This window comes from Lepidochelys kempii, chromosome 7 (assembly GCF_965140285.1).
Source record: "Lepidochelys kempii isolate rLepKem1 chromosome 7, rLepKem1.hap1, whole genome shotgun sequence".
Lineage (NCBI taxonomy): Eukaryota > Metazoa > Chordata > Testudines > Cheloniidae > Lepidochelys > Lepidochelys kempii.
The window spans coordinates 88,555,501-88,581,349 of record NC_136386.1 but is presented as its reverse complement, the minus strand read 5'-3'; the positions used below and the strand labels follow the sequence as shown (position 1 = coordinate 88,581,349).

Sequence of the window (25,849 nt, the reverse complement as noted above, 5' to 3'; positions counted from 1 at the left end):
AGTCATGTGAACTGAGTTGGAAAAAAAAAAAACAATCCTAATGTCAAATGCTAGAAACTGTGAATACTGGAAGAAATTAGACTAATCCCTCAGTCTACCTTTGTACTCTATGGAATTCATAATGTCCTTGTAATCCATAGCATTAAATGCTATCATAAGGTGAAGCCATAAGTTCTGGCTCTGTTGTTAGCCTCTCCTTAGCAAAGTGACATACCAGTGTTTCCTCAGTAGAGGATCGATTAACCACATATTGGGGAAGAGACAGACATACAAATACTTTGATTTTTAAAACTGGGACAGTTTAATTTGGAGATATATCACCCCTCTCTCCTTCATCTTCTTAATTCAATTTTTCTTTGGTCTTCCATCCTTACACAGCAATCTCTCTTTTTTATTCCCCTCTCTAGTTTTCCATACGTGCCTCTTCTTTCTGTATCTCATCATCATCTTTTTCTGTCCCTGTCTAACAATAAGGGAGAATTCACAGGACTCCATAAGGAAACTATTAATTGTTCTTATTTATTTGTACTGCAGTGGCCTGAGTCATGAATCAGGGTTCCACTATGCTAAACATTGTACAAACACATAATAAAAAGACCCTGCCCCAAAGAGATTACAATCTAAGTAAATAAAACTTCAAATCATCCATGATTCAACATCTCAATCTGCTGACTCCTCAGCCTTGCATCTCTAAGCTTTCAAATTCACTATCATCTGACACTATAATGACTTCTAATTTGAAATGTGCAATATCATGTGCAATATCATGTCATTGGACTCTTATAGTTATAGGAGTTACTGCAACTGGAAGAGTAACTATAGGAGTTTTGAACTGAACCCAAGAGAAGAATTTTACATTAATTAACATAATATTTTTAAAATAACTCAGTTTAACTCACTGTTTATAATGTTATCTTACTCCAAAGCAATATATCATTTTCTTTCCTCATTAGTTTATTGCTGGTTTTTGTTTGTTTGTTTGAAGATTATTAGGCCATCAATTTGTGCCACTCACTCTATGGGCAAATTTTAGTAATGTTTACATGTATAGTTATGTTTACATTTTAATTTTTGCCTAATGATATGATGTAAATTCACACTCTTGTTGTGTCTAGTTCAATCAACAACTAGATTACCACACAGTTGAGAACTCAGTATTTGACTTCTGAATTTTTCAAAATGCAGTATCATTTAATGGCAGAACAGTTCATCAATTTAGTGTTATTTAACTCCAGGATGGTTCATTCTTCCTGTGCCATTCTGGCTTCAGAGTGGCTCATCAATTCACTGTCACCAAACTCCAAAATGGTTCATCAATTTTGTGGTATCTAACAAGGGAACTTACATCAATTCAGCATCATCTAAAATCTGAATGGTACATTAATTCCATGTCACAGAATGGTTCATTCAAAGTGACCTATCTCCACAGTGGTTCATCATTTCAGTGTCATCTAGTTCCACAGTGGTTCATCAATTCAATGCCCTGGAACTCTAGAGTAGCATATAATCTAATTAAAACTCATCAAGAAAGAACACGATGACCAGAAAATAGAAAGATATACAACAGGTAAGTATAGAAATCAAATTTAGATGTCAAGGACTCTCCATTACAGGGAAGTATGTAACTTATTGGAGCATGATTACCTTGATATTTTTAGCATGTACTGAAAGTATCTATCCACTACATTATTTATCTATCCAGCACTTTCCACAATAGTTACCTATCCATCAAGAATGGAATGCAACAACTATATCATATGGTATGTATTATAAATTTTTTACACACATTTTCTTTCTCTCTCTCTCTCTCTAACACGTGTACGCACACGTACATACTTGTAGTGGTCTTCATTTTAAAAAGAACCTATTGTCCCACACATTTATTATCTGTGACCTTTCTACAAAGGATTTTGGGTGGTGGCGTCCCTACCCTCTTCTTTATTTGTTTTTATGGCTAGGCTGTTCAAAATATTGGAAAATATACCACAGAGAACAATATTGCATTTGTCAGAGGACGGACGACATAATCTAATTAGCATTTTCATTTACCATTTCTAAAATTCTGTGACATTATACAATGCTTTCTCTATAGAATACCATGGTAAATAGTGCACAAGAGGGTCAGTTACTGAATTTTTACTGTGTATGCTACATGAGGGTGCATATTGTACCTAATTAAATGACATGTTGCCTATATGTTACCTTTGCAAAAAAGGACAGACTCTCGTGAAAAGTAACTATGCAAGTGAAGATTTCTCTACCAAAAATGAGGACTGATTCTTAAACTGGAGCAGATGTCGAAGTAAATATAACATAGGTAGAAGAGCTAGTGCTCAAGGGACACACAGCGTCCCCTGGGGAAAAACTCACCTGTAAATTACAAAGGAAACAGAAGAAAGGAAGACAATGATTATAAAAATCCTTCAGCAAATGACAACATGGACTTAGGTATGTGTACATTACAGATAATTCTTAATGGAACCAAGGGGACCTCAAGTGTAGAGACTGGTAAAGTTGAGAATGGTTCTGAGTCAGTGTGATAGGGTTTTGGGACATTGCAAAAAGTAAAACCACAGGTAGAGTAACATTACTGCTGCATCATTTGCTAGCTGCAGAGATGGACTGTGAGAAACTATATAAAGCTCTCTGTTAATATGACTTCATGCAATCCAACCTTATGATATCACTTGTACAGAATGGAGTTTGGGGAAAAACGCAAATGCAATACATAGATGTGCAGGAACAATGTCAGCTCAGTAAGTTAGTTAACCCACAAATTAGCCAATATTTTAAACAAAGATTACAAAGAAACTATGGCCTAAAGAATATACTGCAATTGTTATCCTGTGAGTACTACAAGGGAAATGGGTGAGCAGCGACAAAGGAATTCTGGAAAAGAAAACAAACATGAGAGGTGAAAATCCTGGCTCCAGTTAAGTCAGTGCGAGTTCCCAAAAGCCAGAATTGTAACCCAAGAAGGAATGTGTTCCTAGAGTGGTGAAAAATAATTACTGCTTGAAATTCAGCCGTGTATATTTTAGCTAAGATGAAGGGGGAAAATACTCTTGAAAAAATGTTGCGTATTGTTTAGATATACCAATACAATTTGGAACATATGTCAAAAATGGTGACAGTGGATTAGATACTGGAGTTTGATCTTTTCCAATTGATCAGTGGTGCAGGTACAAACATAACTTTAAGACCCAGGAAGAAAGGTAGTTTTGGGCATTAACTCAGTATTTTTGTATAATGTGTTGAGTGCACAAGGTAGGGACTCTGTCCATTCATAATCACCTCTGGGGGAAGCTTCTTATTCCTTCTATCTACTTTTATGGCCCTGATCATTGTACTATCTGAGCACTTCACAATCATTAGTGGATTTTCTCCTCCCAACACCCTGTAAGTTAGGGAAGTATTATCCTCATTTTATAGATGGGGACCTGAGGCACAAGATTAAGTAATTTAAGTGACATTAGACCATCCTTTCTATATAAGATTGTTACAAGATTTTTAAAAATATGTATTTATTTTGCTTAGTTGTAATGGAATTAGTTTCTATTAGATTTATTACTTGTGCTCTAAGTTAATGTATCATTGCACGGCCATGCTAATATTCAAAGCTAATGGCACCTAAAATTTCCCATATATATCTCAGGTTTAACAGTTTAAATAGATTGTGTGATACTTTCACTGTTGCGTAATATTTTATTGAGATTCAGTATGATGATATATGATGAAATGATTCATCACAGATTGATTAAGCACAATGGATTCAATTTGCTTCAATATTTCTCCCTTCTGGGGTTTCTTTTTTTCAATAATCAGAAGTAGAAAAAAAATCATGCCCTATTCTAGCTGTGTTAATCATTTCCCAGATGGATGGACACTGTAGCGTTTAATTACTTTTCACTGTATGCCAGCCCCGTTTTGTCTGCATCACCCTTTGGAAATGCCATGCTACAAACTGAAGCTTAGTTCAGCAGCCTTAAAAAAGTTATTACCCTGTTTAGTACACTTCTGCAAACTTCACTTTGAGTTTAACTTTCACTCTGTTTTTTTTATAAGAGGCTGTGATATCTGCACTGCCCTACTACGTCTTGAAGAACAGAGCTTTTTTAGGTCAGAACCAAAGATCATGGAAGTGCAGACCAGTTCACCAAGAGGGTTAGTTAAACATCACATTTTGAATTTGCATACTATTCTCCTATATTATCCACAGCCAAAGAACAATCATGTTAGCAGGAGAAACAACATTATTAAATACATTAAACTACAAAGGCTTGGAAAAAATCACACAGTTCCTTAATATAATGGGGGGGGGGGGGGCAGGAAAGAGAAAATTCAAGTTACTTTAAGGAACTCAGAGCTTTTCAGGCACATTTTAAAATTTTACAATTCCCAGGAAAAGTCACCAGTACAATGTTGATTGAGTCTGAAATACTTTGGGTTTAGAAAACTTATTGCAATGCAGAAGCTATTTGGTGGCAAAACTATTCCTGGGTTTTCCTGTTGAGTCTGAGATAAGTTTGATAAAGGGAGCTCCTTCAATATAAGCAGAAATTGTTACATGTAATTATCAAATTGTCTCTGTACTTCATTTGGAAATCTACAGTAGTGTTTCTGAATATTTGGTAGAACAATTTAAAGCAGAGGTGCAACATGGAGGGGGAACCCAACCCCCCATAGCCAGAGACAGCAGAGGCTGAAGCAGTAGCTAGAAGCCCAGCTGTGTGCTGGGGACAGACATGGCCCCATCCCTGAGGTCCTGAGTCTGGCTGCAGCTGCTGAGGGGACCACCAGTCCCCACACCATCCAAGCAACCAAGGCCTGAGATGTTCAGCACCAGGAATCATGGCCCTGGGGCTTCCCTTCCCCAGTGGCATAGGGAGCCAACCTTGCCCCCAACTCAGCCTCCCCCAAGGGAAAGAAAGCCCCATTGGAGTTCATAGAATCATAGAATCATAGAATATCAGGGTTGGAAGGGACCCCAGAAGGTCATCTAGTCCAACCCCCTGCTCGAAGCAGGACCAATTCCCAGTTAAATCATCCCAGCCAGGGCTTTGTCAAGCCTGACCTTAAAAACCTCTAAGGAAGGAGATTCTACCACCTCTCTAGGTAACGCATTCCAGTGTTTCACCACCCTCTTAGTGAAAAAGTTTTTCCTAATATCCAATCTAAACCTCCCCCACTGCAACTTGAGACCATTACTCCTCGTTCTGTCATCTGCTACCATTGAGAACAGTCTAGAGCCATCCTCTTTGGAACCCCCTTTCAGGTAGTTGAAAGCAGCTAACAAATCCCCCCTCATTCTTCTCTTCTGCAGACTAAACAATCCCAGCTCCCTCAGCCTCTCCTCATAAGTCATGTGTTCTAGAGCCCTAATCATTTTTGTTGCCCTTCGCTGGACTCTCTCCAATTTATCCACATCCTTCTTGTAGTGTGGGGCCCAAAACTGGACACAGTACTCCAGATGAGGCCTCACCAATGTCGAATAGAGGGGAACGATCACGTCCCTCGAACTGCTCGCTATGCCCCTACTTATACATCCCAAAATGCCATTGGCCTTCTTGGCAACAAGGGCACACTGCTGACTCATATCCAGCTTCTCGTCCACTTGTCACCCCTAGGTCCTTTTCCGCAGAACTGCTGCCTAGCCATTTGGTCCCTAGTTTGTAGCTGTGCATTGGGTTCTTCCGTCCTAAGTGCAGGACCCTGCACTTATCCTTATTGAACCTCATCAGATTTATTTTGGCCCAATCCTCCAATTTGTCTAGGTCCTTCTGTATCCTATCCCTCCCCTCCAGCGTATCTACCACTCCTCCCAGTTTAGTATCATCCGCAAATTTGCTGAGAGTGCAATCCACACCATCCTCCAGATCATTTATGAAGATATTGAACAAAACCAGCCCCAGGACCGACCCTTGGGGCACTCCACTTGATACCGGCTGCCAACTAGACATGGAGCCATTGATCACTACCCGTTGAGCCCGACAATCTAGCCAGCTTTCTACCCACCTTGTAGTGCATTCATCCAGCCCATACTTCCTTAACTTGCTGACAAGAATACTGTGGGAGACCGTGTCAAAAGCTTTGCTAAAGTCAAGAAACAATACATCCACTGCTTTCCCTTCATCCACAGAACCAGTAATCTCATCATAGAAGGCGATTAGATTAGTCAGGCATGACCTTCCCTTGGTGAATCCATGCTGGCTGTTCCTGATCACTTTCCTCTCATGCAAGTGCTTCAGGATTGATTCTTTGAGGACCTGCTCCATGATTTTTCCAGGGACTGAGGTGAGGTTGACTGGCCTGTAGTTCCCAGGATCCTCCTTCTTCCCTTTTTTAAAGATTGGCACTACATTAGCCTTTTTCCAGTCATCCGGGACTTCCCCGGTTCGCCACGAGTTTTCAAAGATAATGGCCAATGGCTCTGCAATCACAGCCGCCATTTCCTTCAGCACTCTCGGATGCAAGTCGTCCAGCCCCATGGACTTGTGCACATCCAGCTTTTCTAAATAGTCCCTAACTACCTCTATCTCCACAGAGGGCTGGCCATCTCTTCCCCATTTTGTGATGCCCAGCGCAGCAGTTGGGTGACCTCAGCCACCTGAGTTGGGTGGCTCAGGTCCTGATAGCCACCTGCCTCCTTCTTTAGCTCCACCAGGCAAGAGTCAATCACTTGGGCTCATTACCACTCCCAATGGCATGTATTTTCTTCTACTGTCAATATAATTTGATATTATTTAAAATGTATATACAAAATTGTTAACAAATCTGTACTTATAGGATGATTATTTAAGGAAGACAAGGCTTCCATGATAATCAATATGTGCTTCACTTTCAAATTCTTCCCCTCAGGCTTTCCTAGTGGCTATACACTGGAATCTCTTGATATGAAAATGACTTGAAATACACAAACTTTGGAATGGGGGAAAAGATCTATTTCATAGGCTTCAAATAAATCTTCTATTCTTGTTTCTCCCTCAGAAAGGCTCCTCACTGCAACAATCCTACATTCAGGGACTGACCAGGCTTCTTCCAGAATCAGTCACTGCTGCTCGCAGCATAAGCCAGAGAGTGTGCTGGAGACTGATGCAACATGTATTAGTGCTCAGAAGTGAAGGACTGAGCCTGTGTGACCACTATTTACTAAAAAAAAAGGAGGACTTGTGGCATCTTAGAGACTAACAAATTTATTTGAGCATAAGTTTTCGTGAGCTACAGCAACAAGTACTCCTTTTCTTTTTGCGGATACAGATTAACATGGCTGCTACTCTGAAACACTATTTACTAGTTATTTTTGTTGAATTCTTTGTATCTTCCATTTTAGTATCCATAAAGCTAATCTTCTGGTACACACTGTATCAATTAATATTTGTAAACGCTTTCCTAGTAGCTATACACTGTAATTTTCATACGTTATATGACACTGCTAAATGTAGAATCATTCATTTCTGTAGATCTAACTAGCAACAGTCCTAGCATAGAATGCATTTTGATTCAAACGTGTATTACATAAATTCCAAGTTGATCTGAGTGTAATAAAATTAGGTTAAAGGTGTTTTACACAGTAGGGATTTCTTATGCTAAATTATTACATACATGTTGGAATACAACTCCGTTTAAATATAGAACAGTTTTACCTCTTTTTATAGGGTTCCTTGAACTCTACACAGAACCTATGCCCTTTTCCACCCACTTCCATGTTTTGGTGGGGTTTTTTTTGTCGGGTGGTGGGCGGAAATAATCAAGCATTTTTTAAAAAAAGCAACAGAATTATAGCCTGCAGTGAGTGGTACCAAAAGCCTCAGACCTGAGTGTCATAAGTTACTCACTGATTGTTTTCAGAGTGGTAGCCGTGTTAGTCTGTGTCAGCAAAAAGAACTAGGAGTACTTGTGGCACCTTAGAGAGTAACAAATTTATTTGGGCATCATCTTTCATGGGCTAAAACCCACTTCATCATGGAGTGGAAAATACAGTAAGAAGGTTGCCAACTCTGTCCACATATCTATTCAAGGGACACCATCATAGGACCTAATCACATCAGCCACACCTTCAGGGGCTCGTTCACTTGCACATCTACCAATGTGATATATGCCATCATGTGCCAGCAATGCCCCTCTGCCATGTACATTGCTCAAACTGGACAGTCTCTATGCAAAAGAATAAATGGACACAAATCAGATGTTTTATAACAGAATTAACACATTCAAAACCCAGATGGAGAACACTTCAACATCCCTGGACACTCAGCTACAGACCTAAAAGTGGCAATTCTTCAACAAAAAGACTTCAAAAACAGACTCCAATGAGAAACTGCAGAACTGGAATTAATTTGCAAACTGGACACCATCAAATTAGGCCTGAATAAAGACCGGGAGTGGATGGGTCATTACACAAGCTAAAAACTGTTTCCCCATGCTAATTTTCCCCCCTACTGTTACTCACACCTTCTTGTCAACTGTTTGAAATGGGACATCCTGATTACCACTATAAAAGTGACTTTTCCTCTGGTGATAATAGCCCACTGTAATCGATTTGTCTCATTTGCGTTGCTAAGGCAACCCCCATCTTTTCATGTTCTCTGAATTCAGAGAGCATGAAAAGATGGCATTACCTTATATAGTATATAGATATATATATACTATATCTATCTTCCTACTGTATTTTCCACTCCATGAATCTGATGAAGTGGGTTTTAGTCCACGAAAGCTTATGCCCAAATAAATTTGTTAGTCTCTAAGGTGCCACAAGTACTTCTCGTTCTTTTTACTGATGTGGTATTTTAGGGGCCCTCATGCAACATCACAGCAACTTTCTTGCATAAGATACGGGTAACTATACATGAGTGTTATTTGCAACAATGTTAATTGTAAATAGAAACATGCTTGGTCTGATTAACCTTGGGCACAGTTTCTGGCAGAAGAGCTGTAATATCTTTTATTGGACCATCTTCTGTTGGTGGGAGGTAGAAGCTTTCAAGTTTGCACAGAGCTCTTTTCCAAGTCTGGGAAACTAGCTCAAAGTGTCACTGCGAAACACAAGATTTGAACAGATTGTTTAGCTTAAGTGGCTAACACCTATTTCAATGGACCATTCAAGGTCAAGTGACCCATTGACACCCTTCCAGTCACAGGGAGAAAAGAAAGGACAACAGGTAAGCATCTTGAGAGGGGGTTGTTAGTGGATTACAGATTGTTTTAACAAGCCGTAAAAACAGTGTCTCTATTCAATCCATGATTTTTAGTGTCTAGCAAAGTTATGAATTTAATCTCCCAGGCTCATCTTTTGAAGATGTTGTGCTGGTTTCCTTTGAGGATGAAGACTGATTGGTCAGACATAGAGTAATTGCTTTGTGAAAAGTGTTCACCAACAGATGATATCGTGTTTTTATCTTTTATTAGAGTGTAGTGATTATCTGGTTTCACCCACATAGTTGCTAGTGGGGCATTTAGTACACTGGATGAGGTACACCACATGTTGTGATAGGCATGTGTAGGCCCATGGATCTTGAAAGGTGTATTGTGGGGGGTGGTGATCACTGTAGCAGAGGAGACATGTCTGCTGGTTTTGCATCTGTTGTTCTGGCAGGGTCTCGTGCTGCTTTGAGTTGGTGTGTCGTGATCTGTGGAGAGCTTGCTTCTGATGATGAGCTTTGAGTTAGTTTCCCAGAACTGAAGACGAGCTCTGTATAAGCTTGAAAGCTTGTCTCTCTCACCAACAGAAATCGGTCCAATAAAAGATATTACCTCACCAACCTTGTCTCATCAATTTATTCTTATTTACAAGGTTATTACCCAATGGTATATCCTTTGTTATTTTCACAAGGCCTTTTAAAATCCCTTATGGTCTGGCCCACGATTACAGCACTTTAGATAGGCAAAGATTTATATATTCTTCTACATTGAAATGTGTTTGATGTGTAATTTCAATTTTATAATATGAATACAAAGTTGAACAAATTAACATTAACATTTACTTAAAACACAAAACAATGTACAATCATTACAGTAAGTTTGATCACATCTTGAGGATAACCTATAACACTTGCCAACTTTTTTTTTTTTTTAAGACCAGCACTTTTGTGTAGAAAATACTACCTGTCATGATTTTTCAGATCCAGTGTCAATTTTGATCCTAAAAAGATGGAAGGCTAGATTTCCCCTCTGCATTATGGCTAGTGTGAACTGAATCACTGGCTTACCTAGCTATAGGAAGATCTTCCTAGTGTAGAAGCATGATAGTGCCTCCTATGTCACCATCCCTGTGGTTTGGGCAGGGGGCATGGCTGGGGAAAAGGAAGGTGCCCCATACCTCAGTGATTCCCACCTACCATAACAGACCTTGGTGTTCTAAACTGTGCTAAGGGCTAGCCAGGTGCAGAGCAGTCACAGGACCAAGGGATCACAATGGATTTTTAAGGCCAGCTCTAAGCCAAGAGGAAAGTCCAGAAATAAAAATCACAGAATAACTGTTATATTGGTATAACATAACCACATCCACAGCAGACCATGCCCTGGAGCCAAGGTTCACTTCAGACATGACAGCAGAACATATTACACAGTGAAACTTGCCTATTATGAGTAACTAGGGAACTGAAATAAATCAGTTCCTTCCGGTAAGTAGTCTTCTAACAAAGCAGTAGCAGGACTGCTCTCAGTGAGCTGATTCCCTGTAGCCCCGTGCCTTGCATCACTATTTACTTCAGCGCAAAATGGATGTAAACTGCTTTCATTTTGATTTAGTAGCATTGTACCTCAACTTTGCATTCAGTTTGTATCAATTTAAATGACTATGCAAGTTGTCAGGCAATGGAGAATCAGGCCCAATATCTTTGAGGACACTTCAAATATACTTTGGATGATCTCTTAAGACAGGAAGCTGTCTAGTACTGGCATAGTTTGCACATTCTTCATTGTACATATGAATGTGTGTGTGTGTGCAAGGGCATAAATATCTGTGCCACATTAAACTACAAGTATTACTTGGTATGTTTGCCCATTTAAATCATCACGTTGACATGTTCAGAAAGTAGCATGAAAAGAAAAGAGAACATCCCAAATATTTGCAAAGGTTTTTCTCAGCCATAAAGAAAAACAGAGCCTGTACATAGCACACATTGCCTGCCTCCTCATAATAGTGGAAAGTCCAGCAAACTATTCTTTTGTTTTTGCCCATTAAGTTTAGTTAATTGTGGTGAAGGAAGAAGAATGTGACAAGTTAAACTATCATAAGCTTTAATCATTTAAATCATTTACCAGTTAACACAACTTCTCTTATGCAATGTTATTATTATGAGCATTTAGAAGTTCCTAGCAAAGTTCTTATTTTTCAGAACTATATTTCTCAAAACCCTACCAAAATAAAGAGCATACTGTAAGGGTGTTCTCAATCGGTGTACAGAATAGGTGCTATTAAAAAAAAAAAAAGGGACCATGAAATTTGCTAACTGATTATTGGGTGTTGTTTACCAGTTATATTTAGCATTTCCAGTAGGAGACATGTCGTTTTGGATAGATTATGATTCATATTTTTGGAGTAAAAATAATATTATTGGTGTTAATTTTTTTTACCTGATTGATATTAAAAAATTGGCTCCACTTTGAAGTTTCACCTAGAGATAAGTTTACAAGTTGCATCAGAGAACTTTAGAACCCACCAATCTCCTCTGCAAACAAGTATCAGCCCTGCAGAAATGGTGAGTTGTGTGTATTTGGGTTGTATATTTTATCTGAAAAAAATATTCTTAAACTTTGCTTTAGAGAGGTTTTGATGGGTTTTATGTTTCAATTAAAAGGAGAAACTGAATTAATATTCAGTATAATTACAACTCTCGGATGCCTGTTTTCCTGTGGATAATGAAAGTTACAAATGTATATCATGGATATAATGAGTAATTAGGCATTATTATCTCTTCCATGGATCCCATTCCTAGGAAAAGACACTACTAGGGAGGCTTTAATACATATTTTATGATTTACTTGGTATCACTATCTACATACATCGTGAAAATAAAGCAACACAAAATTATTATATAACTGGTTAGAGTGATTGTTTATCAATACCCTGCAAGATGAAGTTACACAGTAACATTATTTATTCTCAAAACGTAGTTTTATTACATTAAATATGTTTATATTTTTGAAAATACATGAAATACAACTTACTTTTGGAAGGGACACGTAGATTGGATCGAACCACTTGTAGTGAGTCTGCTTGTACCTGAAGTTCATAGCTTTTCACACTTTCATAGTCAAGAGGCTTTTTAATGAAGATAACACCCGTTCTGTTATTAATGTCAAACACATCTGGAATCCAGCAAAAAACAAACAAACAAGTAACTTTCTAAAACCTGTAGATACTAATAGGATGTTTCCTCAAAATCTTTAAGATTACGTGTTTCCATTCTTGTAAAGACATTATTCATTCCTGTCTCCTACTACATGGGGTTGAGGGATCGAAGCCTTCACCACCCTAAGGCCTCCATAGTCCATCTCCCCAGCTGCATTTGTTATTGTTCTCATGAAAAGGGCAAACTGCTGATGTGGGTACTGGAATCTGGTTCTGGAACAACAAACTTCAGGGCAAGCTGAAAAAACTATCTGGATATATAAACTATTCCCACAGCTGGGAGAAGGTTAACGCCAGTCTACAGTATATTAAAACAAATCAGACTTCTCTGTAAGTAGCTCAGTATCGGTACCACCAATTCAACCTACAGCTCTGTTGATAGCCATGACTTGCAGACTTGACATTCATAGTTGTCACTCTAGAAGGCCCAGGGCACAGAACGGAAATAGAAAAGGTCTTAACATGTGCATTTAAGTCGGCATGTAATTTTTGTTTGTAGATCATTGGCAAGTCAGAAGAAGAGAAGTGGATTCAGCTATGGCAAGGGAATAGCCCACAAGTGACAGATTAGCTGCTGGGCCAGCGGGGCCCGTCCCCAGGGGCCATAGCCAATTGGGGGGCCTTGGAAAAATGGGTGCCCATGCAGCACTCCTGCTGAGGAACAGGGTCAGGTCACGGGGGCTTGCTGCACTCCGCCTGCCTGGAGCTCCTGCTGGGGAGTGGGCAAAGCCCCCATGAGCTGACCCTGCTTCCTGGCAGGAGTGCCGGGCGAGGTGAGCCGTGGGGGAGGAATGCAAGCTTCCACGCCCCAATTCCATTTCCTTGGCAGGAGCGTGGGGAGAGGGAGTGCAGGCAGAAGTGGTGGGGAGGGACCCTCACTTGTTCTGGCCCAGGGCCTGACAAACCCCAAATCCGCCTTTGTCCACAACAAGAAGTGAAGCAGTCATCTGGCTAATCTGAAAGAAACTGGAACTGACTCAAGTTATGGCAAATCTTTTTGCAAGCTTCTCTACTGCAGCCAAGTAACACAAGTCTAATATTTCATTAATGAAAATATATCCTAGTTGAGTTGATCAAGTGTGTTCCTTTTTCAGCAGTGGGGTGCTGGGTGATATGGAATGCTGGGTGATAAGGCAGGGATATGTTATCCCTGACAGAGAGGTTTTATCAGTGTGCAAGAAGAGGGCTGAACTTCCTCAGGGGCATATAAATCTCCCATCATCACTTCCATTCCAACCATGATCATGACATGACTACAACACTACACTATATATACACTTTCATCCCAGCCATGAGATAGGTCAGAAGCAATTCTATTTGAACACTGTGCAGTTGGGGTTCTGCACCATTTTATTGGCAGAGCTGGCCAGAAGATAGTTCTGAGGACCAGCTGCTCTATGTGGCAGACCTCAAGATTACCTGTCAGAAAATCCACTGTATGTGAATACTTGAGGGTCACTAACATTAAATCCCATTCAATGTCTTACATCTGCTCCCAGGAGAGGAAGCACAGTATGAAGCCACAGCCAGGTCACCTGTGGCAGAATGACCAACAGTGAGACATACTGGCAGGATGAATAGGGGTGCCAGAGAGCAGTTTAGAGAGACAAGGTAATAGAAAAATATTACCCCACCCATCTTGTCTCTCTAATATCCAGTGATGGCCACAACTACACTGCATACAGCAGGAACCAGTTTGGTAGACTAGCCGTTTTCATGGACAACCAAAAGACAGTAGCATTGCAACTGGATTTTGTTGTGAATTTAGGATCATCAATGAACTTACACTATTCCTTCCTGTACCTTCTGTTCAGCCACAAGCCCATTCACCTAGGGGGACGATGCCTTGAACATACTGCACGGAGATTTTTCAAGTGAGATTTCTTCATGAAGGGGATTATTATGTGGCTCTATGATATTTTTCAAGTGTTCATGATACAATATACGATAATCAATACAAATCACATTGCAGGGGTAGTGAGCATCCCAATTATACAAAGGATAGATTTAGGCTGATTCCATTTAAAGCACACTCAAAAGCACATTATATATATTTTAATGACACAACTGAAGAATCTAATATCAATTGGCATGTATGTTTGACATTTTAGTGTATGTTTGACATTGACTTCTGACATTTTAGCTAGAGTACTTACTCTTACTGAGCTATAGAAAATCTCTCTTACATTTTAAGGAGCAAACTCTGCTTCCCTTTCCTCAGCCCTAAAGGGCATCAATTCAGTTCTGCTGCATAGGCAGGGTGCAGCAGGTTTATGAAAGCAGGGTAATGGCAGCAGGAGCTCCTACTTGGGCTTGGCTTGGGTGAGGCAGGATTTAGCACTGGCTGTTTTATTTATATATACACACCACTTCCTGAAATTGTTTACATTTAATGAATGTACCATACAGCATAATCTGCAACTTTATTGAGATACTCTTACTTACCATCTTCATTTCCTGAAACAATTGAATATACAATAGTCTGATTCAAGGCAGCAGCAGTTACGACAGCAATCAGAGTTCCTTTGGGTGCACCTTCACTCACTGGAGGGGGTCTGCAGAATCAGATTGACACATTTATTCTCTATATTAGCATTTCTCCCCAACTATTAGGTTGCCACAGCAGGATGACAATTGAGGACCTGATTAACATGGCAGAGTGTAATCCTTGCAGCAGTATTGACTGTCTACTGGAAATTAGGATAGCTAACATATGAAATATGACAATGTGAGGATATAACACATCCTCAAGGTATAACAAAGAGAAAAATAGGGGATAAAGATAGCAGGAGCTAATAATACTCACCACCTGGAAGAAATCAACCAATAGTTACCACCAAAAAAGGCACTTTATAGAGAGATGCTCTGCTAAATGAAAATGACCCCTGCTAGAAATACATGTGGGGAAAGGTTCCTATATTAGTAACTTTATAAAAATCAAGATGCTTTTCAGGAAATCCACTGCTTCCTGCATTTAGACCTCAATTCAGCAAAGCATTTAAGCATGCACATAAGCTCATGAGTAATCCTAGTGAAGTCAGTGGAAAAGGTCACACAATTAAAGATATACATGTGAAAACTATCTCCCCTTCCACATCCACAAATTCATAGATTCCAAGGCAAGAAAGGACCATTGTGATCACATAATCTGACCTCCTATATAACACAGGCCATAGAACGTCCTCAAAATAATTACTAGAGCAATTCTTTTAGAAAAAATATCCTATCTTGATTTAAAAATTGTCAATGATGGAGAGACCACAACATCCCTTAGTAAGTTATTCCAATGGTTAATTACCCTCACAGTTAAAGTTTTAGACTTTATTTCCAGTCTGAATTTGTCTAGTTTCAACTTCCAGACATTGGATTGTGTTATACCTTTCTATGCTAGATAGAAGAGCTCATAACTACATATATGTTCCTCACATAGATACTTATTTAAAGTTAGGCACATAAATAAAAGTGGACATTCAGCAACATTTCACTGGGATCTGTAGATGCTCAGCACCTCTGAAAATTAGGATGCCTTTATTTAGAAGCCTAACTTTAGGGACCCAGGTTTGAAAATTCTGGCTGTGGTCTACAATTACTACAACACTAATTTCAGATGATATTTTTTCAAAAATTTGATTTCAGAATCATCTTAGAAGTTTTAGCCCACACCATGTTTTCTATTCAAAGCTATAGAAGGATTGAAAATTGCATTCTTTAATTGCATCCCTGTTTGCAACCTTAACTACTGAAACCTGACCATCACTTAACAATTATATACTGGGATGCCAACAATTTAACCTGGGCTTCTGACTTACAGTATGCATTTTTCATATAAGATGGGATGTTTGCTAGAATTACAAAGACACATACACACAGAACATGGTTCCAGTCCTTCTACAGGAAGTGTGCTATCCACTATAGAAATTAAAGTCATTATAACTATCTGTTTTACTAAACCACTAAAGCTAGATCTGCACAATTATTATGAATGTACATTTTTAGATTGGTCTTAGTGACATGGAAAAAGACAATCAAACCAATTTTCATGCAGTTTAAAATTCAGTTTATTTATTGTGTTCATCAGTGTAGGATAGTGATGAAATTAAAATCTATTTTATGTTACATTAGACTCCTTGGCAATACTCTTTCTTCAAAATGCACACAATTGAAATCTGTGAAAAATACAAGATTTCTTATCTAAAAAACCTACACTTGGTCCCAACTCGGTTTTAGTACTTTAACCACCACCCTTGGCCCCTCCTCCCAAGAAACAACAAGAGAGACACAATCTCATAACTTCCATTCTGACATTGCTGAATTCAATGGATTGACAAATCAATACCAATTAGGAAGCTGCTTTTTGTTTTCAATATGAGAGAATTTGAAGGAAGTGGAGATAGAACCACGGGAATTCACGTTCTTTGTAACCTTCCAGTAATTGCACCTCATTGATTTCATTTCCCTGATTTAACTAAGGCGATCAGGTGCAAAGAGCAATACATCAGTTCAATTAGAACATACAGTGGGTCTCTTAAGAACCTTTTGCTGAACTATGGATAAGTGAATTGGTAAAGGACAGAAGAACTCAGATGATAAAATACTGTTCTTTGCCCTGTACTTCAGCTATAATACCCCGTCTTTAGAGATAAATACATTGTTTTCCATTTTTAAGATTAAAATGTACAGTAGAAGCATTGTTTTCCCTTGGGAAATAAATTCAGTGTGAAATTAATTTGGCAGTAGGGAGAGGCATCTTTATTCACTAGTTTAAAATTATTTAGAAAAAAAGGGACAATTATGTATTTGCAAGTTAAGACACAACAGTAGTTATGTTTCATGATCCTGTCTAACCCACCTGGTCTGCAATTTATAATACAAATACAATATTAGAAGGGGAAGAACAGTCATGTGGCTAAAGCACATGATGAAGATTCAGATTAAATGGCTTTGAGGATATGGGTCTTCATGTCTCTGTGCCTCAGGTTTTCCATCTGCAAATGAAAACCTTACCTACCTACCTAACAACAATGTTGTTTGTCTTCATCCATCACATTAATATTTGTAAAGTGCTTTGAGATACTTGGCGGGAATGGACTACGTAAGTGCAAAGGGCTGTATGCATAAAAGTATAAACAAACAAACTCAGGGGGTTTTCCCCCCTAAATTTGAATTGAGTGGTCAAAAATTATTCTAAATTAAGAGAATTAAGTTCTTTGTTCATCTACACAACACGTATGGCATTGCCAACAACAACATGAGAATTCTAAAGCACCTGTCTCTCAACCCAGAAAGGACATCTACTGGTATATACTATATATCTATATATCATTTTCCTAAATACATTATTTGAAATATTCCACTGTCTCCTAGTGTTACGTACCCATATATCCAGATACACACAAAGAACGACACATGTAATGGTTGTAGTCATAAACATAAGTCATAAACTTAGTGATAAACTCCTTATATACCATAAGAGTTTTAGTATAACTGCGTTTATCACATACGTCAGCCATGTTACCTGCAATCTAATCTTTCTAAGTGCCACCAATACTTCTTTCTGGGATTTATTCTGACAATATAAAACACTCAGACTGCTTTGAACAACTGCCATTTAAATAAGGCAAAACAAAAATCTGCTTCATTCACAGTAAACAGAATTTTTCCTGAAAATTACCCTCTTCTGAGGTGCAAGCTGGGTAATATAGTATTAGTTATAATGCTTCTCTACCTCCAAAGTCTGTGTAGCTGTATTCATGAAGCTAGATCTTTTACACAGTTAAAATGTTTTGTGCCACTGTGACTGGGTCACTTCTGGGCTCAGGACAATTCTCTACCAGGTCCTCACTCACATGTAAAGAAACAAAAGGTCTATTACTAAGCTGCCATCCCCTTAGGCTGGATAACACCTGCAACAGAGTTACTCAGCACCAGCAGATAAGGCAGGGGGGCAGAGGGATAGCTCAGTGGTTTGAGCATTGGCCTGCTAAACCCAGGGTTGTGAGTTCAGCCCTAGAGGGGGCCATTTATGGATCTGGGGCAAAAATTGGGGATTGGTCCTGCTTTAAGCAGGGGGTTGGACTGAAGTCCCTTCCAACCCTGATATTCTATGAAGTTACTGGTGACAAATTACACTATTGTCCCGCATCAGGCCTACCTTCCTTTGGGGAAGCTCTGGCAGGCAGCTGGATCTCAAGCCATTCCTCTCTCTCTCAGCCAGAGAAATGAAGACCTGATCTCCTTCCTGGTCAGCCCAAATGAGCTCTGCTCACCCCTTTTTAACACCTCCCGCCAAGTCTGGCACCTGTTTTAAGTTTAGCAGGGCGAAGCTGGTAGAGCCCACAGTAGCTCACTAACCCCTTCATAGCCACTCTATATCACAAAGCAACCTTAAAAGCCAGTTTAATTGGCAAGTACAGATTTCTACTTGGGAAATCCTTCCCTTCCCAGGGAAGTGGAAGAATTCCACTGATAGTGTATGGTCAATGATATAGTCTGTGATGGTGCCAGACCAGGTGCCAGTTTATGGCAAGGCCCCTAATCCTCAGTGAACACCAACAACCAGGCAATTTGGTTTACCCATGTGTTAGCATTGCTAAAGTAGATGGTAAGTTGGTAGAAATATCTTTAGTATTTAGACCTGATGAAATGTTTGTATGATGCTGCATGCAATGATCTCACTTATAACTTTACGTCAGGGCTACAGATGTTATATTAAGTAAAAAGAAAAGGAGGACTTGTGGCACCTGAGAGACTAACCAATTTATTTGAGCATAAGCTTTCGTGAGCTACAGCTCACTTCATCGGATGCAATAGCTCACGAAAGCTTATGCTCAAATAAATTTGTTAGTCTCTCAGGTGCCACAAGTACTCCTATTCTTTTTTCTTTTTGCGAATACAGACTAACACGGTTGCTACTCCAAAACCTGTTATATTAAGTGTTTACATTGTAAACCTCTGCAACTGTGGAACTTATCAAACAGGAGAAAAGCCTTCTCTAATGCAAATGCTGGCTACCTACAGAAGATGTTAGGTCTTGCCAAAGGAGAAGGCCTTTGAGACCAAATGAATCATTGTGAGACATCAAAGAATAGAAACTTTGTTAATTGCATGGGTGGCCTGTGAATTGCCAGCTGGAGGAGGCTAGCCTCCAGACCCGTCCCTGCCCCTGCCCCTGCCCCTTCTGCCCCCCCAGCCCTGCAACGTGGGAAGGTGGGCAATGCATGGCCCCAGCCTCCCCAGCTACGGAGCATGGGAGGCCGCAGCCCGCCCAGCCCCGGAGCACAGGAGGATGGGCGGTCACAGCCTTCCAGCTCCGGAGTGCTGGGAAGGTGGGTGGCGCATGGCCCCAGGCTCCGCAGGCCCAACTAGAGAGCTGGAGGACTGGCCTCGGAGCTGCACACAGAGAGCAGTGTTAAGCAGGAGGCGGGGCCATGGCTGGCTGTTTGGGGAGGCAGAGCCACCCCCACCCTATGCAACCCACCTCCCATGGTTAATTGCATTCCTCACTGCCTCCAGGAAGAGGAGACCTGTGCCTGAACTCATTCCATAAGCTTGGACTCTGGGAAGAAGGGCATAAAAATCCCTGACGAGGAGAAACTAGGGTATTTCCCCTGCTTGGACTCTAAAGCAACAAGAATCACTAAGCATAAGCAAAAGACCCCCAGCTGTTTTGTCTGGGTTATCCCTAACAGACATATAAAGCTTGCACATTATAGCAGTACTATCATCTTTTGGAACCTAAGACAATCTCATTTGTGTGTGTATGTTTACCTGCTTTAGCCTTGTAAAAAACTCCAATTTATTTTTCCTAGTTAATAAATCTTTAGATAATTTGTTATAGATTGGCTACAAGTGTTGTCTTTGGTTTGAGTTCTGCAATACAGTTGACATGGGGTAAGTCACCGGCCCTTTGGGACTAAGAGTAACCTGAATATTGCTGTGATTTTTGGTGTAAAGGACAATCTATCACAAAGAGAAGCTTGCCTCGTTGGCAAAGATAGTCTCCCAGGGCAGTGGTTCTCAAAGCCGGTCCGCCACTTGTTCAGGGAAAGACCCTGGCACACTGGACCGGTTTGTTTACCTGCCGCGTCTGCAGGTTCGGCCGATCGCGGCTCCCACTGGCGGTGGTTCGCCGCTCCAGGCCAATGGGGGCTGCAGGAAGCGGTGCGGGCCAAGCAACATGCTGGCCGCCCTTCCCGCAGCCCCTATTTTCCTCAATCCCGTATTTTGCCTTTTCTCTCTTTCTCTGTGGTAGATTGTCTAGGAGGACACTAGGCCTGTTTTTCAATTTGTCTGCCACCTAATGCACTGAGAATTTACCATGAAATTCTTCTATCCAGAAGAGCATGGGCATAAGATTTGATCAAGGATTAAGCTGAAGAGCAGCAGAACCAAAAATAAATTGAAAATTACACGTAACACTAAAGTGCAATAATAAGCTGTGTGCATATTTTGTATTGTACAATGGATTTTTAGCCTTCTGTACTTTGTTGTTTTGTGTTGGTTTAAAAATGTCTAATTATCTATCTCAGAAATAAACATTTAAATTTACAGAGTTTTTTAAATCACTCCTACATAATGAAGGTAACATCTTTAGCCTGACCAGTTTAAAATGTCTTTAACAGAAAGTTAACCTGTCCCATTCCTATCACTCTCAGATGGATCCTACATTCTCTTCCATTGCTACTTTTAACTGTCAGCTATATTTTAGTTTATATTACTCCCTCTTTATATGCAATATGCGCTTCATGCTTTCATGTATTGTGCCCATCTCTACAAAACATCTTGTCTATTCTGCTTTCACAGAAAATTGTTTTATAATGCTTTCATGGAAGAGATTATTTAAAACATAAACTGTCTTGCATTAATGTAGTCTTCTGTTGGAAGATCCATTCTGTACAACCATCACAGTGCCTCAACTAAGATAAGCCAACCCACAATGTATCGTCTTAAGCAAAATATATATATTTTTTAATTGTCAGCTGGAAAAAAGGTTTCCAAACACAAACAGGGAACTTCTTGACTGTGCATTTGGATTTTTAAAATCTGCAAAAGCTGCAGAAGGTTTTATATATTCTGACTGCAGTAGTAAAAGAGAAATAAATAAAAGTCAGGCAGTAAAAGTAGTAATTGTTGCTGTTTAGCTTCCTTCCATCTACATTTAGACTGCTCACTCAGTTCTGCAGACATAACTTTGTTAATTGAAAAAAAGAAGAAGAAAAAAAAGAAGGGGATTATAATTAAATTTTAGAGAAAAATTATATCAAGTTTTTAAGCTTTCATCTTCCAGCACATGCAACTCAGAGTTTAAGGCCAGAAGTGACCAACAGATCATATAACATGACCTCCCATATATCACAGGCCACCACCACCCCCACCCAGCAACTACTCATGAATTCCCACTAATGAAATTAGACCAAAGTATTACAACTCTCAGGAGCCTAAAATCAGTGTTTCCCAACCAGCGTGCCATCAGGCATGAATCGGTGTGCCATCAGGAATTTTGAAAAAATCACTCGTGAAGAAAAAAAAGCAGCTCATTTATTTAAATTAGTGTCAGAACCAAATTCCATTTTTTGCTGTGGCTCATCATGTGTACATGTATGAGATCACAAGATGTAATTTTGGTGTCCAGAGGTGAGGGTGCACCACACAAATCTTTTATTGGAGTGTGCCTTAGACTGCAAAAAGGTTGAGAAGCAGCAGCCTAAACTATTATGTGCCACAGTCAGAGAACAGGAGGGACCAAGATGCACTAATGCCTGAGGCCCCTGCAATGGCAGGGAACTGATTAAGTGAGATATACCCGGATAATCCTGGGAACTGACCGGGACGCTATACTGCAGAGGAAGGCAAACCTCCACAAAGGTCAGTGCCAATCTGCTTTTTGGGAAAATTCCTTCCTGACCCCACACTTGGGGTCAGTTAAACCCTGAGCATGTGAGCAATAACCATCCAGGTAGGCATGTGAGAGAAAGAATGCTTGGTGCCACCTCAGAGCACTGGCCAAATCTGTCCAGTGTCCCATCTCCAGCCATGGCCATCTCTGATGCTTCAGAGGAAGTAGACCAAAACCACCCTTGAGCCAGAATATGTTGGAAGACCTCACATACACACTTCCTGACCTCTGCAGTCACCGACTGAAATCTCATGCTTCAGGGCTTCAGCAACGTAAGAAAAACTTATGGAGACTCTCACAGTTTCTGAAACCTGCCCCATATCATCACAAGCAATCCTGTCATATAATCCCACTCCACTTCTCTCTTAAAACCAATTAAATTGTTTGTCCCACAACTCCTATTGGGAGGCTGTTCCAGAACCTCACTCCTCTGATGGTTAGCAACATTCTTCTAATTTCCATCCTGAATTTGTTCATGGCAAATTTATATACTTTGTTCTTGTGCCAACGTTGACCTTTAGATTAAATAACACTTCACCTTCCCTGCTGTTTACCTCCCTTATGTATTTATAGAAAGCAATCATCCCTTCTCAGCCTTCTTTTTGATAAGCTGAATAAGCCAAGCTGATCACATAAGAAAGGTTCTTCATTCCTCAGTCATAGTAGCTCTGGTCTGTACCTGTTCCAGTTTGAATTTAACTTTCTTGAACATGAATGACCAGAATTGTATACAATTCTTACCAATGCCTCGTTCAACGACATTAATTGTCAGCCTGTGATCAACCAAAACTCCCAGATATCTCTTCTCTAACACTTCCAGTTGATGAGCTCCCAGCTTGTAGCAGAAATTCTCATAATTAGACCCTACGTGCATGATCTCCCAATTTGTACTATTGAATTTCATCCTATTTCTGTTATTCAAGTCTTCAACATTATCCTGATCTTCCTGTGCAATATGCCAATCCTCTTCTGTATTGATGATGGCTCCCAACTTTGTATGATCAGCAAATTTCATTTCATTTCATTTCTACTTTTTATGCCATGATTATTAATAAAAATAATGAATGATTGGTCCCAAGACGGATCCTTGAGGAATTCCACTAGTAACCACCCTTCACTCTTAGAGTTCACCTTTCAGCACAACCTTCCTTATTCTCTTTTTATTTATATTACTAAAAAAATTCTGGTTATTTTAATTTTTTTGCCAAGAGTTAATCCAGCTTGATTTTTGGCAATCCTCACTTTATTCCTATATTTTGTAACCTACAATATTCAGCTTTCTTGCTGATGAATCCCTTTTCCCATCCCTACAGGCTCTCTGCTTACTCTTAATAATCATTTATTCATCCAGTTGCATTCGGAACCATCCCCTACACATTGTTTCCCCTTGCTTGGAATACACAAAACAAATAGATTTTTGTATAGTTGATTTAAGAAATTCCAAGTTTCCCCACGTTTAAGTCTAAACTCTTCAGTTCAATTGACTTCTTTAATTAATTCCCTTAACTTCCCAAAGTCTGATCTTTTGAAATGATAATAAACATAGCTGACAAATTGGTTTGGATTATCCTTCCATTTAATTTAAACTGAAACAATTACAGATTGCTTAATCCAGGGCTATCTCCTATGACCATGGTGTCCTCACTATTTACCAAAACTAAGTCTAAAATTGTAAAAAGAACAGGAGTAATTGTGGCACCTTAGAGACCAACAAATTTATTTGACCATAAGCTTTTGTGGGCTACAGCCCACTTCATCAGATGCATGCAATGGAAAATACAGTAGGACAATTTTATATACACAGAGAACATGAAATAATGGGTGTTACAATGCACACTATAACAAGAGCAATCAGTTAAGGTGAGCTATTACCAGCAGGATTAAAAAAAAACCTTCTATAGTGAACATCAAGATGGGCCATTTCCAGCAGTTGACAAGAACGTGTGGGGAACAGTAGGGGGGAAAATAAACATGGGGAAATAGTTTTACTTTGTGTAATGACACATCCACTCCCAGTCTTTATTCAAGCCTAAGTTAATTGTATCCAGTTTGCAAATTAATTCCAATTCAGCAATCTCTCATTGGAGTCTGTTTCTCAAGGTTTTTTGTTTTAATATTGTGACTTTTAGGTCTGTAATCGAGTGACCAGAGAGATTGAAGTGTTCTCCGACTGCTTTTTGAATGTTACAGACAGCCCCCCAACCTGAAGCAAATACTCACCAGCAACCACACAACAAAAACACTAACCCAGGAACCTATCCTTGCAACAAAGCCCGTTGCCAACTGTGTCCACATATCTATTCAGGGGACACGATCATAGGGCCTAATCAAATCAGCCACGCTATCAGAGGCTCGTTCACCTGCACATCTACCAATGTGATATATGCCATCATGTGCCAGCAATACCCCTCTGCCATGTACATTGGCCAAACTGGACAGTCTCTACATAAAAGAATCAATGGACACAAATCAGACGTCAAGAATTATAATATTCAAAAACCAGTTGGAGAACACTTCAATCTCTCTGGTCACTTGATTACACACTTAAAAGTCACAATATTACAACTAAAAAACTTCAGAAACAGACTCCAACGAGAGACTGCTGAATTGGAATTAATTTGCAAACTGGACACCATTAAATTAGGCTCGAATAAAGACTGGGAGTGGATGTGTCATTACACAAAGTAAAACTATTTCCCCATGTTTATTTTTCCCCCCTACTGTTTCTCACACGTTCTTGTCAACTGCTGGAAATGGCCCATCTTGATTCTCACTACAAAAGGTTTTGTTTTTTCTCTCCTGCTGGTAATAGCTCACCTTAACTGATCACTCTCGTTATAGTGTGTATGATTACACCCATTGTTTCATGTTCTCTGTGTATATAAAATTGTCTTACTGTATTTTCCACTGCATGCATCCGATGAAGTGAGCTGTAGCCCACGAAAGCTTATGCTCAAATAAATTTGTAAGTCTCTAAGGTGCTACAAGTACTCCTGTTCTTTTTGCGGATACAGACTAAAAAGGCTGCTGCTCTGAAACCTATCAAAATTGTATTGTCTCTTTGTTGGTTCAGTGATGATCTGGTGAATAAAACTGTAGTCTATCTCATCCAGGAAGAACCGGGTCCTAACAATATTAGTAGCATTTATTCTCCAATCTATAGATGGGAAGTTATGGTCTCACATTATGGCACAATATTACTAATAATATTTAAAAATATCTTTATCATATCTAAGTTCTACTCTGAGAGTCTACAGCAGACCCCTAACACTATCCCAGTAGAACCTATTTTATAATGCTTCCCCAGAGTGATTTAGAACCAAATAGTTTTTGTTTTGTCCATACCATCCGTTCTTACTACTTTACAATTTATTGCATCACTGAAGAACAATGCTACCCAGCCACCTTACTTTCTTATTCTGTCTCTCCTAAACACTACATACCCTTTAATACCTGTATACCAATCATGACTGCTCTTCCACCATGATCCTGTAATCCCTACAATGTCCAGTTTGCTCTCCTTCATCAATAGTTCCAGTTTCCCCCTTTTATTTCCCAGACTCCTTGCATTCATATACAAGCATCACAATTTCCTTCAGACT

At 39.6% G+C, this 25,849-nt stretch overlaps 1 protein-coding gene and 1 long non-coding RNA gene across 6 annotated transcripts in view; one reads left to right on the top strand and one right to left on the bottom strand.

Moving 5' to 3' along the window:
* PCDH15 (protocadherin related 15) overlaps positions 1 to 25,849 on the bottom strand; it is a 1,335,873-nt gene that overhangs the window by 111,592 nt on the left and 1,198,432 nt on the right. For all 5 annotated transcript variants that reach the window (XM_073353680.2, XM_073353679.2, XM_073353690.2 and 2 more), the window contains 2 exons: positions 14,798 to 14,907; positions 12,169 to 12,309 (listed from right to left, as the gene is read on the bottom strand). In XM_073353680.2, coding sequence (XP_073209781.1) covers positions 12,169 to 12,309; positions 14,798 to 14,907 — 251 coding nt within the window. The remainder of the gene's footprint in view (positions 1 to 12,168; positions 12,310 to 14,797; positions 14,908 to 25,849) is intronic.
* The window catches only part of LOC140914859 (uncharacterized), a 58,151-nt gene that overhangs the window by 5,157 nt on the left and 27,145 nt on the right, over positions 1 to 25,849 (top strand). The window lies entirely within an intron of this gene.